Source organism: Hylobates moloch, unplaced genomic scaffold (genome assembly GCF_009828535.3).
Source record: "Hylobates moloch isolate HMO894 unplaced genomic scaffold, HMol_V3 SCAFFOLD_9, whole genome shotgun sequence".
Lineage (NCBI taxonomy): Eukaryota > Metazoa > Chordata > Mammalia > Primates > Hylobatidae > Hylobates > Hylobates moloch.
This window is the reverse complement of record NW_026652284.1, coordinates 67,630,834-67,647,696: the sequence shown is the minus strand read 5'-3', so window position 1 is coordinate 67,647,696 and position 16,863 is coordinate 67,630,834. Positions and strand designations below refer to the sequence as shown.

General features: G+C 34.2%; 1 protein-coding gene across 6 annotated transcripts in view; it reads right to left on the bottom strand.

The window, feature by feature from the left end:
- The window catches only part of CNBD1 (cyclic nucleotide binding domain containing 1), a 757,023-nt gene that overhangs the window by 175,943 nt on the left and 564,217 nt on the right, over positions 1-16,863 (bottom strand). For 4 of the 6 annotated variants that reach the window (XM_058444198.1, XM_058444197.1, XM_058444201.1 and 1 more), the window contains one exon: positions 3,656-3,715. The exons of 1 other annotated variant lie outside the window; for it this stretch is intronic. In XM_058444198.1, coding sequence (XP_058300181.1) covers positions 3,656-3,715 — 60 coding nt within the window. Of the gene's footprint in view, positions 1-3,655; positions 3,716-14,007; positions 14,117-16,863 lie in introns of those variants that run through there. One more of the 6 variants, XM_058444202.1, reaches the window with a different exon arrangement.

Genomic DNA, 16,863 nt, shown 5'->3' with positions numbered 1-16,863 from the left:
ACCAAGTGCCTAATTGTAAATTATAGACTATATGTGTTCACTAAGAGAGGACTATTAGTGCGAGTGAGGGGCAATCAGGGAATGTTTTATAAAATATGGTGGATGTTGTAGCTTGAAGGAAGACTAGAATTGGTTGAAGAAAGACTGAAATTGGTTAAGAGGAGTCAAGGAAAATACAAGTAACAGACTCCAAATAGAATTTGTGCTGGAAGAGTAAGAAAACTAAACTCAAGGCCGGGTGCAGGTGGCTCATGCCTGTAATCCCAGCACTTTGGGAGGGCCGAGGCAGGCGGATTACGAGGTCAGGAGTTTGAGACCATCCTGGCCAACATGGTGAAACGCCGTCTGTACTAAAAGTACAAAAATTAGCTGGGTGTGGTGTCGCGTGCCTGTAGTCCCAGCTACTAGGGAGGCTGAGGCAAGAGAATCGCTTGAAGCTGGGAGGCAGAGCTTGCAGTGAGCCGAGATTGTGCCACTGCACTCCAGCGTGGTGACAGAGCGAGACTCTGTCTCAAAATTAAAAAAAAAAAAAAGAAAACTAAACTCAACAGGATGGTCATAAAGGCAAAACCTTGGGAAAATTATGCACAAAAAGCTGAATGGTTCATTGAAGAGTTCAAACTCGCTTAGAAGAGCAAAAGTGTTGATTACAGACAAGAATGCAGGGACACCGGGTGGCGAGACTGAATGGTATATACTGTCTAAATGAAAAAATAAACAAGAAGCATAGGCATCAAATACTGTTCACTGGAAAAGTTAATTTAGGAGAACCAGCAAGAAAATATAGAAAGATTATATGGCAAATCCAGGAAATGTTTTTGTTGTTGTTAGCAATACAGATATTGTTGTTAGCAACTCTGATATCATTATTTTTAGCAATAATGATACTTTTCTCCAAATTTCTACCTTTTACTTAATCTTCCACAGTAGGTCTAAGTGGTTGCCCCACCTCTCCTAACTCCACCTCCACCACAGGTGCACAATCTCACAGGAAGCAGTGGCGTGTTGGAGTGGGCTCACAGTACCGTTAGGGTTGACTCTGTGCATCTCTTCCCAGCTGCATGTAAGTAGCTATAACAGGATTATTTACAACATGAAAACTGGAAAATACTACAAATCAAGAGTTTTGGGGGAGTAGAGGGAAACAGTTTTGTAAACATCGATTAACACATCACTGTGCACAACTATGTATTTTACCATATTCTTTCCAATTTTTTCTTAGTTACAGTTTTGGTTCTCAGCTTCTTAGTTCTTATGAACCAATCAGAAAAACGACTATAGAATACTTACTTATACTGCTTAAGGCTAGTAGGCTAGAAAACATGAACATGAAAGCTCATAATCTATTCTTGTTAGTGCAATCTAATGTCCACAAACTATGAAATCTGATGGAGTTACTCTCATAAAAATGTTTTCTAAATGCCTAGTTTTTCCAATATTCCCTGATGGATACACTATAGGAAAAAAAGAAATCAAGGCTGACTTCCATGATAAATCCCTGGTGCTAGAACAGATATCCTCCAAGAAGCAATCATCAAATACCAGGTAACAAGACATCTTTAACAAGAATTCCTGTTTCAGGTGAATTTACACAGTGGGCAAATCATCCAGATTTTAGGACTTGGGATAAGAGCAACAATCTTCAGACAAATCTCTGCAAATTGCTCTTCATAAATTGCTTTCACAATAACTTTAATAAATCTGAGATTCTCATATATCCAGCTAGGAGATCACTGAATCATTTTCTAAACATATGGTGACACTGTGACTGACAGCAGGGTATCACTAAAGAAACAACAGCTTGAATAAAGGAAGAAACTTGAGCTCCCAGACTTGCCAGGGAACTTACTTCCATATAGATTGGGGGTGACAGCTACAAAGTTATTGCCCATTTTTTTCTGTGCCACTTCAGAAGTAATAGCATCTACAGATGATAGGCATGTCATTCGTTCATTCACTCAACATAAGAAATTCAGTAGGGCAGGAGATGTTGTTAGGGGCAAAATTAATTACCAAACTGCATGTAATTTAAAAAAGGAAATTGGTACGTTTTCTTAAGAAAAATAGGAAAGTAGTAAAATGTTTTCTTTATTTATTTAATATGACATACAGGAGTAAAGAAATGACATTTTATTTTAGAAGGAACTAGAATGTAAAAGGAACAGTATGTGTATATTTCAACAATAGGCTTAGGCTTCATATTTTGGTAAATTAATATATTTGGAAAAATTCAGATCCCTGATGGGAACTAAATAGGTCCCCTAGACTTACAATAATACATGCAAACTTGTAAGAATTAGCTTACCAGGAACAGAAAATTAGAAATTTATCAAGGCAAGAGCAAACTGCCCGTCTGCCAAAGATTGCATCATTGCAGATGATTATGTGAGGTGGTGTTTCAACATGGGAATTCATCCCACTTTTTGTTTCATTGTTTGCCTCTTAACAGAAACGAATATTTGGAAAGTTTTCCTGCCCTACTTTTTCTTACTAAGTGGGTGAGTGTCCCTACCCTTTTCTGCACACCCATGACACAGAGAGAGGAAGAGGCTTAAAGCCACATTGAAGATGTGCAGCACTTACCTATGGTGTTCCAGGCTCAGAGCCCAAGGTGGACCTGTTTGAAAAACGATTATCCTTTTATTTATCTAAGGAGTCCACCGGAGTATATTTGTTTGAAAGAATGCCCTATTTAAAATCTCTGCCTGCCATTTTTTATTTCTATTTATGGTGTGGTATCTCATAGCATATTAAGCTACTGTGTTAGCCAAACAAATAAAAGAGAAGCTGCTTCTTTAAAAGACAATACATTATCTTAGCTCTTTATGTTGTATTCCTTTTGTATATTCTACGACAGGAGAGACTGTATTTCTCAGCTGCTTCAAAGTCTCCAAGTTATCTTTATTTTGTTTCTCAATACATTTAAAGGTGTAGTTAATTGAGATCTTTAAAGGGTTTCACCCACTGTGCATATCTTACTGAAGGTGTTGGATAAGCAATGGTGAAGACATGAGACATAATGTCAATGGTGATGATGATTCTGGTAGTCAAATTTTCAAAGTGCCAAAAATTTGGATTAATCCCATAGCAGTATTAAAATCACCATAGTCAATATTTTTTTCCTTTGACATACATATTACAAAATAGTTTATTATTCTCGCTTGCCAACTGCATTCTATAGCAGAAAGCACAACAAATTGTGAAGAACTCATTATAGTTTGAATTGGGCAAAACTGAATCAGATTACTGGCAGTTTTATTTTAACTACTCGTGTTACTCAGACAAGTTCATTAATTTCTCCAGTCCTTAGTGGCCTCTTCCATAAAATAAGAAAACCAACAATTATAGTGAAAGGTGTTAAATGAGACAACATACATAAACTGCTTAGCATGCTGTAGTATTTAATGCATTTTCTTCCCTCTAAATTTGGAGGAAAAAATATGGACTTACTACAAATTTATTTTACAGGTTCTTTTAAGATATAAAGGACTAAAGAATATGTTTTCAGTAGAAATATTTTCTTTAACATTCATTCATTATAAAAGTTTAATTTCCCTTAATGTTTATATTTTCTGAAGTTATCACTAATTTAATATATTCTGCTATAAGGAAAGAATAACTATCCTATTTATTTTGTTGGTATATATTATTATACCTTGAAATCTTTCCATTCTTTTTGTTGTTCCTTTTTCAAATATTCATTTTTGACATCCTCCTACAAAGCAACACAAGATTAGATTGAATAAATGAGCACTTTTTCCAATTATTTAGTATTCTATACCATGGTTTCTGCCACTAAATTTATAATTAAAGCAAACCTTGACATGTTGAATTGTGGACAGCTGGAAAATAATAGCAGAGGCATTGGATAGGCACATGGTAAAAAGAAATAGGATAACTTATTGGAACAATCCAAAAATGTAAAGAATACAGTGAGACGTTCAGAAAAACAGGATAAAAAATAGTTGTATTGGTACTTACAGTAACAAATCATCATATATAAAGAATTTAGCTTTGTTTATATAAAGCAAGACACACTCATACCCTCCCCACTCCAAGTACATAGTCTTCCCAGGCATTCTTGCATCTTAATAACACTACCATTTTATGAAATGTAAACAAGTAAGAAACAGAGGGGTGAGATTTTTTAATATTTGTTCCCCACTTTAAAATTAAAGATTTGACCAACATGATCTCTATACTGCTATGTGACACTAAGATCATTATTCCATTTCTTCTGTGTATATCATCCTTTTTGTTTTACTGGTTTGAAATTCAAATTGCAAACATGAGTGAATGTAACTCTACACATAAGTTGAATAAATGCGTATATACTATGCATATAAAAATTAAAAACCCGTCGGGCGCGGTGGCTCACGCTTGTAATCCCAGCACTTTGGGAGGCCGAGGCGGGCGGATCACGAGGTCAGGAGATCGAGACCACGGTGAAACCCCGTCTCTACTAAAAATACAAAAAAAAAATTAGCCGGGCATGGTGGCGGGCGCCTGTAGTCCCAGCTAGTCGGAGAGGCTGAGGCAGGAGAATGGCGTGAACCCGGGAGGCGGAGCTTGCAGTGAGCCGAGATTGCGCCACCGCACTCCAGCCTGGGTGACAGAGAGAGACTCCGTCTCAAAAAAAAAAAAAAATTAAAAACCCACAACTTTCTTACCAATAATCTAACACAGAGCTTTAGTTATCAAATGTAAAAGGGCATTTTTACATTTTAGAAGGATGTGATTATGTTTCTACTACATTTTACATATTTTAGAAGGACTTGATTAAATATATGAATATAAAAACAGATTTCTTAAGCAGAAAAAAGGAGTATACTACTTAACATTCCAACTATTCATATAAAAACCTGTAATAGCACCTTATGGCCTATTGATGATCAAAATAATTCAAATGATAGTGAATCTGGTTTCACACATTGTCACATATAATACAAATATAAAAGGCATGTAATGTACAACAGCTTATTTCTCTTCTAGAATATTGTCTATTACTTAACATAGTAAGTTTTCAGCTCAACATGACAATAACTTGTCACAGTTAATTTTTAAAAAATCAAATAAACCAATTAATAGAGGGTAAGCAACATGAACTATTCATTTCAAGAAAATATGAATGAATTCAAACAACACTAAGCATAATTTAAATATTAGCTAATTCTACAGACACATAAGTATCTTCCTGTGTTCACAACTTACATATGTTTTTTAGTGTTCAAAAAATACCAGTTTACAATAATTCCTGTATGATTAATACTGCATGAAATCACTTTTGTTTTTTCTCGGAGACTCGTCATAGTTTGGCATTTTCTTTTAAACTCATGTCTGTAATAACTCTCAATGTGAAGGAAACTTTAGGATTAATTATAGTGGATATAGCTTTTCTGATATTATTATTCCTCAAACAAGGACAATTTACTGGATAGCTTCACATTGTAGAATAACTAATGACTCCATCTCTTTTTGGCACTCCAAATTAAACATCTTTCCACGAAAACAGAAAACAGATGTTCAACATTAGCAGATGTCCAGGGTGACACACTAAACATATGCTGGGAGTGGAAATCCTAGCTCCACTCACATGTGTGAGAAATGCTGACCAGTGCATGGAGGATTTCCAAGCACCATCACTTGGTTTTGTAAGAATAGAATTTCATTCATGTATTAGATAATGAGATCTTCCCACATTCCAATGTTTATACTGTGCCAAATCTACTTTTTTAACAAAGTATAATGATCTACTAGAAATTTTAAAGCATAGTTTTCTTATTTTTATATTATTTCTACATAAAAGAACAAAATAAGCAAAGAACTATAATATGCAAAAACAGTTTATCTGCACTATCAAAATAAATTCTTAAATTTATCTATTTTCCTTAAATTCCAAGTGGCTTCCACCATTATTCACTTTGAGCCTACTCAAATGCCATCTTCTCAGTGTAGACTTCCCTTGTTCAATTCAGGCAGAATCTCTGAATTGAACTATTTTTCTCCCCACTAGAAGCTTTGGGAAGGCAATGAGTCATCTGATTTATCATTCTATTTCTGGTGCCTAGAATAGAGGAGGTGGTAGATACTCAACAAATTATTTGTTGATTAATTGGAAGAAGACATAAACAGTCATTATGTCCTTTTCCCTTTCTCTATTTCTCTATTTTGGGGGTTTGTGGGAGGTCATTCCTCACCACTCAGTGCCACAGTACCCTACATTTGATAGACAAGCTATAAAAATAATTATCTAAATCAAGGTGCTACCCTAACTAGCCCCTTTATAAATGATGTTTCAGCCAATATTATTTTTAGTTAAAGCGTAAGTACATACAATAAAATGTATTTTTTGTTACATTTTCTGTTAGATAAGCTTTGACTATTATATACACATGTGTTACCATCACCAAAAACAAGATAAAGAACCTCTCCATTTCCCTGAAAAGTTAACCTTTTTCAGTCAAACCTCTCTTCACAGTGTCAACTACTTTTGGACTTCTATCATCACAGTTTAGTATTGACTATTTTACTAAAAGAAATCAAACAATATGTCCTTTAGGTGTTTCCAGTTTTGTTCTCTTTGAATAATGTCTCTAAGATTTTTCCATGTTCTTACATGTACCAGTTTGTTACTTTTTATAAATGAGTAGTATTCCAGTATCCTAATGAACTTCACTTTGTTGATTCATTTTCCTGTTGATGAATATTTGTGCTTTTCAATTATTTTATTATTAAGACTTAGACTGCTACGTACATTTTTGTAAAAATCTTTTGTGTTTCTTTTTGACTCTTCTGTTAAATATTTAGGAATGGAGATGCTGAGTCACAGGGTAGATGCAGGTCTAACTTTAAAGGAAATAGTCGAAGATTTCTCCAAACTTGTTTAATTTTATACTAACATCAGCAATGTATAGTAGTTCCAATTGCTCCTCACCTCACTGTGTCACATGCCAACTCATGACACCAAAGTTATAATTACCTATGTATAGTTTTCGAATCTTTATAGGTCTGCACTTTATGTGCAATGTGTTTGATCTGTCTTGAATTACTATTATTCTTTTTCCATAAAGTGAAGTTAATGATTATTGTTCATTATTTCCATACAAAAATATTTATTTGTATTTAACTTTGATCACATTTAAACTTCAGCCATACTGGAAAATATGAAGTAATATCTAACTGTGGTTTTAAATCAAATTTCCCTAATAATTAATGTGGTTGAACACTACCTTATGTGTTTCCTGGACATTTCCATATCTTCTGCAAAGTGTCAGTCAAGTCTTTTGCCCATTTTATAATTGGATATTTTTCTTACTACTGTTGATAGGTAGTAGTACTTTACACATTCTGCATACACATCCTTATTCATATTTATGTACTGTGAACATTTTCTCAGTCTAAGACTTTTCTGTTGGTTATATTAATCCTGTCTTCTTAATAGTAGGTATTGATAATATTGATGAAGTCCACATTATAATTTTAGAAAATTTTATATCAGTGACTTTTTTTTGCACTGCCTAAGACATATTTTCCCACACCAAATTCATAAATATATTCTCCTATGTTTTATTCTAGAATCTTTATGTTTCTTGGATTTATGCTTAAACGTTTGATCTGTCTTGAATTTTTCTTCTTTTTTGTATAAAGATAGAAGTTTAAGTCCATTTATTTCCCATAGAAATATTCTGTTATAAAGATTATCCTTTTCTCTTTGAATTGACTGGAGTCTTGTAAAAAATCTGTCAACAACATACGTGAGTCTATTGCTGAGCTATATTTGTTCAATTTTTCTACTTGTCTCTGTGTATGTAAATATGAAATTTTGTTGATCATCGCAACTTTATTGTAAGTCTTGAAATAAAGGGTGAGTCCTCCTGTTTTGTTCTTTTTCAATATTTATTTATTATACATCTTTAGTCTTTTGACTTGAATTTTAGAACAGCTTGATAGTCTCTTCAAAATAAACATTGAGAAGGATTCCTTTGTGTTTATAAACAAACTTGGAAGAATGAACATCTTAAACATATTAAGTATGTTAATCCATGAACATAGTTTATCTTTCATTTATTTCAGTGCCTTTAAGTTCGTGTAGTAAAGTTTTCTAGTTGTCAGTGTAGCAATTATATACCTTTTCTTTCTATTTATTGTGAAGTTTTGCACATATTGTTTTGGATTTAATCCTAAATGTTTTATGTTTCTGATACTACTCTAAATGTTATCTTATTTTCCCAATTGTTCTTTGCTATTACATCAAAATACAACTGCTTTTTGTACATGGATCTCATAGTATCATTTGAGTAGGGTATTCCACATATACAATTGTGTTGTCTGGAAACAGGCAGTTTTACTTCTTCCTTTCCGAAATTTATGTTTTTAATTTATTTTTTCTTGTCTTTTTGTGCTGTGTTGGCTTCCAGTGCAATGTTGAATAGAAATGGTAACAGTCTTGCCTTCTCTTAGGTGAAATGAGTTTCAACATTAAGTGTAATGTTAGGTTAAAGTTTCTACTAACATTTATTGGATTGAAAAGTTACTTTCACTACTGAGTTTCCTGAGAGTTTTTTGTCTAAAGACTTGTTATTTTTTCTTGCATCTACTGAGATGTTCATATGGTTTTTCTCTTGTATTGTTAGTGTAGTGAATTACATTGATTGTTTTGAATGTTACACCAACCTTGTACTTCTGAAAAAATGATACATGTTCATTATATATCATCCTTTTTATACATGGCTAGATTTGACTTGCTAATATCTTGTTAAATGTTTTTATGTATGTTTGAGAGGGACATTTCTAATTTTCTTTTCTTGTAATGCTATTGTTAGGTATGAATAAGGGTAGTGCTAACTTCATAAGGTATGCGATATATCCCCATATACTATATTTTCTGAAAGAGTGTACATTACTCGTATTATGTCTTCTTTAAATATGTGATGAAATTCATTAGTGAAGCCATCTGGGCCTGTAGTTTACATTGTGGAAAAGGTTTTTTTTTTTTATTATTACAAGTTTAATTTCCATAATAGATGTAGTATCACTTAGGATTTTTGTTCTTCTGGTTTTGGGTGTAATTAGCTCTTTTTTAAAAATAACTTTTTTTATTATGCTTTAAGTTCTGGGATACATGTGTAGAATGTGCAGGTTTGTTACATAGGTATACACGTGCCATGGTGGTTTGCTGCACCCATCAACCTGTCATCTACATTAGATATTTCTACTAATGCTATCTCTCCCCTAGCCCTCCACCCCCAGACAGGCCCCCGTGTGTGATGTGCCCCTTCCTGTGTCCATGTGTTCTTATTGTTCAAGTCCCACTTATGAGTGAGAACATGCGGTGTTTCGTTTTCTGTTCCTGTGTTAGTTTGCTGAGAATGATGGTTTACAGCTTCATCCATGTCCCTGCAAAGGACATGAACTCATCCTTTTTATGGCTGCATAGACGTGAACTCATCCTTTTTATGGCTGCATAGTATTCCATGGTGTATATGTACTACATTTTCTTTATCCAGTTTGTCATTGATGAGCATTTGGGTTGGTTCCAAGTCTTTGCTCTTGTGAATAGTGCTGCAATAAACACATGTGTGTATGTGTCTTTATAGTACAATGATTTATAATCCTTTAGGTATGTACCCAGTAATGGGATTGCTGAGTCAAATGATATTTCTGGTTCTAGATCCTTGAAGAATCGCCACACTGTCTTCCACAATGGTTGAACTAATTTACACTCCCACCAATAGTGTAAAGGTGTTCCTATTTCTCCACATCCTCTCCATCATCTCTTGTTTCCTGACTTTTTAATGATCATCATTCTAACTGGTGTGAGATAGTATCTCATTGTGTTTTTGATTTGAATTTCTCTGTTGACCAGTGATGATGAGCTTTTTTCATATGTTTATTGGCTGTGGTGTGCTGTATTCAGGAGACCCGTCTCACAGGCAAAGACACACATAGGCTCAAAATAAAGGGATGGAGGAATATTTACCAAGCAGATGAAAAACAAAAAAAAAAAAAAAAAAAAGAAAGAAAGAAAAAAAGAAAGCAGGGGTTGCAATCCTAGTCTCTGATAAAACAGACTTTAAACAAATAAAGATCAAAAAAGACAAAGAAGGACATTACATAATGGTAAAGGGATCAATGCAACAGAAGAGCTAACTACCCACCCAATACAGGAGAACCCAGATTCATAAAGCAAATTCTTAGATACTTAGACTCCCACACAATAATAGTGGGAGACTTTAACATCCCATTGTCAATATTAGAAAGATCAACAAGACAGAAAATTAACAAGGATATTCAGGACTTGAACTCAATTCCGGACCAAGCAGACCTAATAGACCTCTATGGAACTCTCCACCCCAAATCAACAGAATATACATTCTTCTCAGCACCACATTGCACTTATTCTAAAACTGATCACGTAATTGGAAGTAAAACACTCCTCAGCAAATGCAAAAGAACATAAATCATAACAAACAGTCTCTCAGACCACACTGCAATCAAATTAGAACTCAGGATTAAGAAACTCACTCAAAACTGCACAACTACATAGACTGAACATAAACTGAACTGCACAACTACATAAACTGAACAACCTGCTTCTGAATGAGTACTGGGTAAATAACAAAATTAAGGTAGAAATAAATAAGTTCTGTGAAACCAATGAAAACGTGCTTGCTTCAGCACACATATACTAAAATTGAAAGCAATGAGAACAAAGACACAATGTACCAGAAACTCTGGGACACAGCTAAAGCAGTGTTCAGAGGGAAATTTATAGCACTAAAATGCCCACAGGAGAAAGCGGGAAAGATCTAAAATCGATACTCTAACATCACAATTAAAAGAATGAGAGAAGCAAGGAAAAACAAATTCAAAAGCTAGCAGAAGACAAGAAATAACTAAGATCAGGGCAGAACTGAAGGAGATAGAGACATGAAAAACCCTTCAAAAAAATCAATGAATCTAGGACTTGGTGTTTTGAAAAGATTAACAAAATAGATAGACTGCTAGCCAGACTAATAAAGAAAAGAGAGTAGAATCAAATAGTCACAATAAAAAATGATAAAGGGGATGTCACCACTGATCCCACAGAAATACAAACTACCATCAGAGAATACTATAAACACCTCTAATGCAAATAAACTAGAAAATCTAGAAGAACTGGATAAATTCCTGGAAACATACACCCTCCCAAGAGTAAACCAGGAAGAAGTCGAATCCCTGAATAGACCAATAACAAGTTCTGATATTGAGGCAGTAATTAATAGCCTAACAACCAAAAAAGAGCCCAGAACCAGATGAATTCATAGCCGAATTCTACCAGAGGTACAAAGAGGAGCTGGTACCATTCCTTCTAAAAACTATTCCAAACAATAGAAAAAGAGGGAATCCTCCCTAACTCATTTAATGAGGCCAGCATCATCCTGATACCAAAACCTGGCAGAGACACAACAAAAAAAATTAAATTTCAAGCCACTATCCCTGATGAACATCAATGCAAAAATCCTCAATAAAATACTGGCAAACGAAATCCAGCAGCACATCAAAAAGCTTATCCACCACAATCAGGTCGGCTTCATCCCCGGGTGCAACGCCGTTCTATACAGTCCTCCCTTGACTTTCATGAGTTTGATATTTTTGAGAATTATAGCACAGTTATTTTGTAGAATATTCTTTATTTTAGGATAGTTCAATATTTCCTGGTCATCAGACTTGGGTTACGCATCTTTGACAGAAATATAACTGAAGTGAGTTGATTCTGAGTTCTCATTGCATAGTATCAAGAGTTACGGAATTTCGATTTATCCCATTCTTAGTGATGCTAGCTTTGATAAACTGGTGAAAAAGGTTTCTGCCAGGCTTCTCCACTGTAACGCTGCTTTCATCTTGAAATGAGTACATAGTTCATGGGGAGTTACTTTGAAATTATGTAAATATCCCATTTATCTTCAAATGTTCCATTTATTCATTCATTTATTTATGAGTTTGGAATGATGCGTTTTAATTTTATCCAAAGGATTATAATTCAAAATTATTATTTATTTTGGTGCTCAACTAGATGTGGCTAGAATAAAACCTTCCAGCTGGTTTCTGTGTCTTGTTGACATATTCCCATCATTTGTTGAGTATTTCCTTACTTTTTGGAACATGAAAACACTTCATGTTTTATTTTCCCTGCCCTGGAACTTGAATCAGCCATTACTTCAGGAGCCCTGGTTCTTCATTGTAGAGAATGTTATTCAGAATCCAAGAGGTGGCTTACTAGGTATGCTCTCACTGCTGTGGAGGGCCACTAACCCCCAAGCCCTCTCAATGGGTAGAAAGAGTACACAGCATGTTCACACATGTCCAGCAATACTGATAATTTCAGTGCATTACTACAGGGCTCATTCTGGCTTTCTTTTATTTCCTTACTTTCATTCTTTTCTATACAACTCATTTCTCTAATAATGAGTAACCTGGCTCAAGTTATTTCTAATATATTCAGTTATTTGATTAATCTTCCTGTATGTAACCAATTTACTATCACTGCTACTGCTCCTTCCCTATGCAGAGTACCTCCTAAACAAACTCAAGCTTGGGCATTCACATTATGCTTAAACCACACTATGGAATCACCATCCTCACCAAGCTTGAATATTTACAAACCACTCCTGGCGATCCCCCTTCAGACGACCTTCTTACTCCATCAGGTTTGATATCCTGCATAAGCCCCCTTCCCGGTAGTTGCACATTCCCACCCTGTAGCTATGCAGACACCCTGCTTACACTACACAGAACTTACACTACGTTTACACTACATAGTGTAAGTTCTACGCTTACACTACGTAGTGTAAGAACCTGCTTACACTACGCAGAACTTCTGCACGCTCGTGCATGGACAGATCTTCTGCCTTTTCACGCTGCAACCACCTCAAACTGCTCAGCTTGAACACCCAGCACCAGCCCCTCCACCTCCCTGCCCAATCCTGCTCCCTGCCCAGCAGAACCCCTCTCCTTTACTCTGCGCATGCTTGGACACTCCAGGTCTCTGTCTGGCTGCCACTCTGCCAACACCTGTGCCAAGCAGCCTTCCCAGGTGATGCCACCTCGTCGTGCATGGGCCTCCACATCCTGCCCTGAAGTCCATCAAGGCACCCTTCCTTGCTTGCAAACCCTCTCCCCTCATGACCTTAAGACTGAATCACACAACGAAGGGCGAAAGGGTAGGAAACCAAAGAGGAAGCACTCCTACACTTTTTTTTGTTGTTGTTGCATATATATACATACATACATATTTATACATACATATATGTATATATTTATATATATACATATTTATACATACATATATGTATATATGTACATATACATATACGTATATATTTATATATACATATATATTTGTATATACGTATATATTTATATATACATATATTTGTATATACATATATATTTATATATACATATATATTTGCATATACATATATATTTATATATACATGTACATTTGTATATACGTATATATTTGTATATACATATATGTATGTATATACAGTATACACATACATGTGTATATTTGTGTATACACATACGTGTGTATATTTGTGTATACACATATGTGTGTATATTTGTATATATGTGCATATACATATATGTATATGGCTGAAAGAAAGCTAATCACGAAAAGAAATCAACTGAGACTTTATAACATAGCTATTTACATTTTAGGTCTTACATTATGGCACTTACCTAACAATTCCAATTCCTTTGTTAATACATGCAAACAATTTAAATGGGATTGACTTAGAGAAATAAGTTTTATGTATATTTGTGATGGCTCTATATTATTTTGATGACATACTTATTTTGTCATTTCTTACATTTTATTTCCAGTGGAGAAAATATTTTTGTTTGATAAAGATAAAATAAGACAAATTTTGATAGATGTAAAGATATATATGAATCATTAGAAAAGCTTGGACACAAGTAAATTCGTTGTTTGCCAGCTCAATGATAAAGCACTTTTTACCCCTCAAAACTTGAAGCAAAGGTCTATTTTCCATCTACTGCAATCTTACACAATTTAGAAGGAATTACGTCATATCTGCTCAACATGACAGTCTGTTCGGCTGGGAACCTATTTGAGATAAAACATAATTGTTTTTCATTTTTCTCCACATTTGAAATTAAACATTATATATATTTCATAATAATTATTATAAATATAAGAAGCATTAATTTAGAAAGTTTTGTAAACTAGAATTCTTAAATTTCTCTATTTCTCTTTGTTTCTTCTTAATTTTTTTTTATTTTATTTTTTAGGGGGGACAGAGTCTTACTCTGTTGCCCAGGCTGGAGTGCAGTGGTGCGATCTCGGCTCACTGCAACATCTGCCTTTGGGATTCAGGCAATTCTCCTTCCTCAGCCTCCTGAGTAGCTGGGACTACAGGCGCATGCCACCACACCAGGCTAATTTTTGTATTTTTAGTAGAGATGGGGTTTCACCATGTTGGCCAGGATGGTCTCAATCTCCTGACCTCGTGATCCACCTTCCTCAGTCTCCCAAAGTGCTGGGATTACAGTGTTCCTTCTTTTTAAATTCCTCTTGTGTTCATTACTCTCTCTCCCTCTTTCACTCTTCTCACAATTCCTTTCTCTTCTATTCTTTTCTTAATTTATATTTCAAGAAAATATATAAAGCCTAGTGTCAAATTATTTGCAACAACTATAATGGGAATTCAAATTTAAGAAGCAAATCTTTCTTAAAATTTAGTATAATATGGAAATTATTAAGTATTACCTGACTAGTTGTGTGCACATTACCCACTAGTAGGACCATCAGGCATGATTCCTGTTGCCATCTCTCCAGACTACAGAGCATATCACCTTTTATAACTGATACAATGAGATAAATTTTTGTGATTATTATTTTATCATCACTTCCTCGTTGCCTATTTCAAATGTAGTTGAGCCTGAGGAGTTTCTGAGGTTGATAATCCACTGCCTTTTTGCATCTATCTGTTACTTTGAATTGTCATTTGATTGGTTCTTGGGCTTTAGTTATCGTAATTAATAATTTAATTAAAGGAATTATTTATTTCCCATTATATGCCAGATACAAAAAAAAGATAAAGTGTTTTTTTATCTATGAGAAATTCTCAGGTGAGCTAAAGACAAATAAAGACAAATATCTTGTTTAAAACCAGATCAATTACACTAAAAGTAGGTATTTCATGTTTTAATGTTGAATACTGATGATGTTTTCCCATACAGTTCAATAAAAGTTATGCATTATATGATTTCTATTAGAAATAATGGGCTAAGATCTATAACAAAACAAATTCCAGTAATGTTTATTTCTTGCTAATGTAAGACCATTGTAGGCTGGCAGGGATATTCCTGCTTTGAATAGGTATTTAAGGACCCCTTTTTTAAATAGCCATTCATGGATCCAGGCTTTTTGTCTAATATCTCCTTTATTTCAGAGGCCTCCTCCAGATCCTCTGCCTCCAGCCTTAAACAAAGGAAGAAGCAGAATGAATGATCATAAGTAAGGAATCTGGAAACCGCAAGGAAATCCAGAAAATGAAATTAGCAATTTGTTCAGAAGAAAAGGAAAACGATTTATATGAGCGAGTAGCTAGTTTGTGTCACAGTGTTGTTTCTATGGCTCTGTCAACTGCAATAATAATTTACGGTTGATCATATAAAAGTAGAGATAAATAAATTTTTGAAAAGTTCATGTTAAACAATGGGTTGTTTTTACAAAATAAAAACATAAGCCATTAAAAAAATGGAGAAATTCTAATCAACATTGATATTTTAAAGTAACAAATGTCTTTTTTTGGCAGATGACATGTTGTAATGGCTTTGTTCAAATTTTGTTACACAAAGTTCTTTACATAAGGCATTTTCATACAAATTTTTCTCAAATTCTTATTTAACATGCTATTGCTCCAATTCTTATTTAAATAACCCTAATTTATAACTGTACTAAAATCATCTAATTTTAGTACAATTATAAATAGAGGACCTACAAAATAATCTAGAGCTGAAGATATTGATTCTACTCTTAGGTAGTAAATGTTAGTTAAATAATTTTATTCCTATTTAAAGTGGCCCAATCATCACCTATGATTCCAAGTCTATCACAAAATATGGTCTCTGAAAAACATGAATCACCTGGAGAAAAATAAATAAAACAGTAATTGCATATATACTTTTTTAAATTTACAGTAATTGGTGAGTGAAATATAATAACAGAAGGATAGATTCTGATCATCTAAACATAGCATTCATGTTCCAACAAAGCTGTTGCATTGTCTGACAGATTAAAAAGTCATAAATAATAATAAAATTGTATTGTACTATTTCTTTGATTTTATAAAGCATCTCATTCAGAGTATAATTAATGAATAAGAGAGACAAAAAGGCATAGAGAGACACAGAGACAAAAAAGAGACAGAGAAGTTACTTAACAAAATGCAGTAGAATCTTTTGTTCAGCAAAAGCAAAACATCAAGTAGCTTTTAAAATAATTACTCTAATCTGAAACAAAGATACATGACTTTTGACCCTGGTATTTGTACAGAAGAAAAATTTAGGAAAATAGAATATTTGAAACCAAATCTTAGATATAACTTACTCTAGCACTACAGTATTTGAATTCCCTCTATAATAGTCCTGACATATGGCATTCCAGTGCCAGCTTGAACACTTCCAAAGGATAGGGTGTTACTACTTCACAGGTGAGCATGGGCCAGTGCTGGCTCTATAGGTTCTATAAAATGCTGTCTATGGTTACTTGAAATCAGACATCACGGGACTTTTAACCATTAGTCCTTATTCTGTGATCTAGGAAAATGAATACATTGATACCTTCTG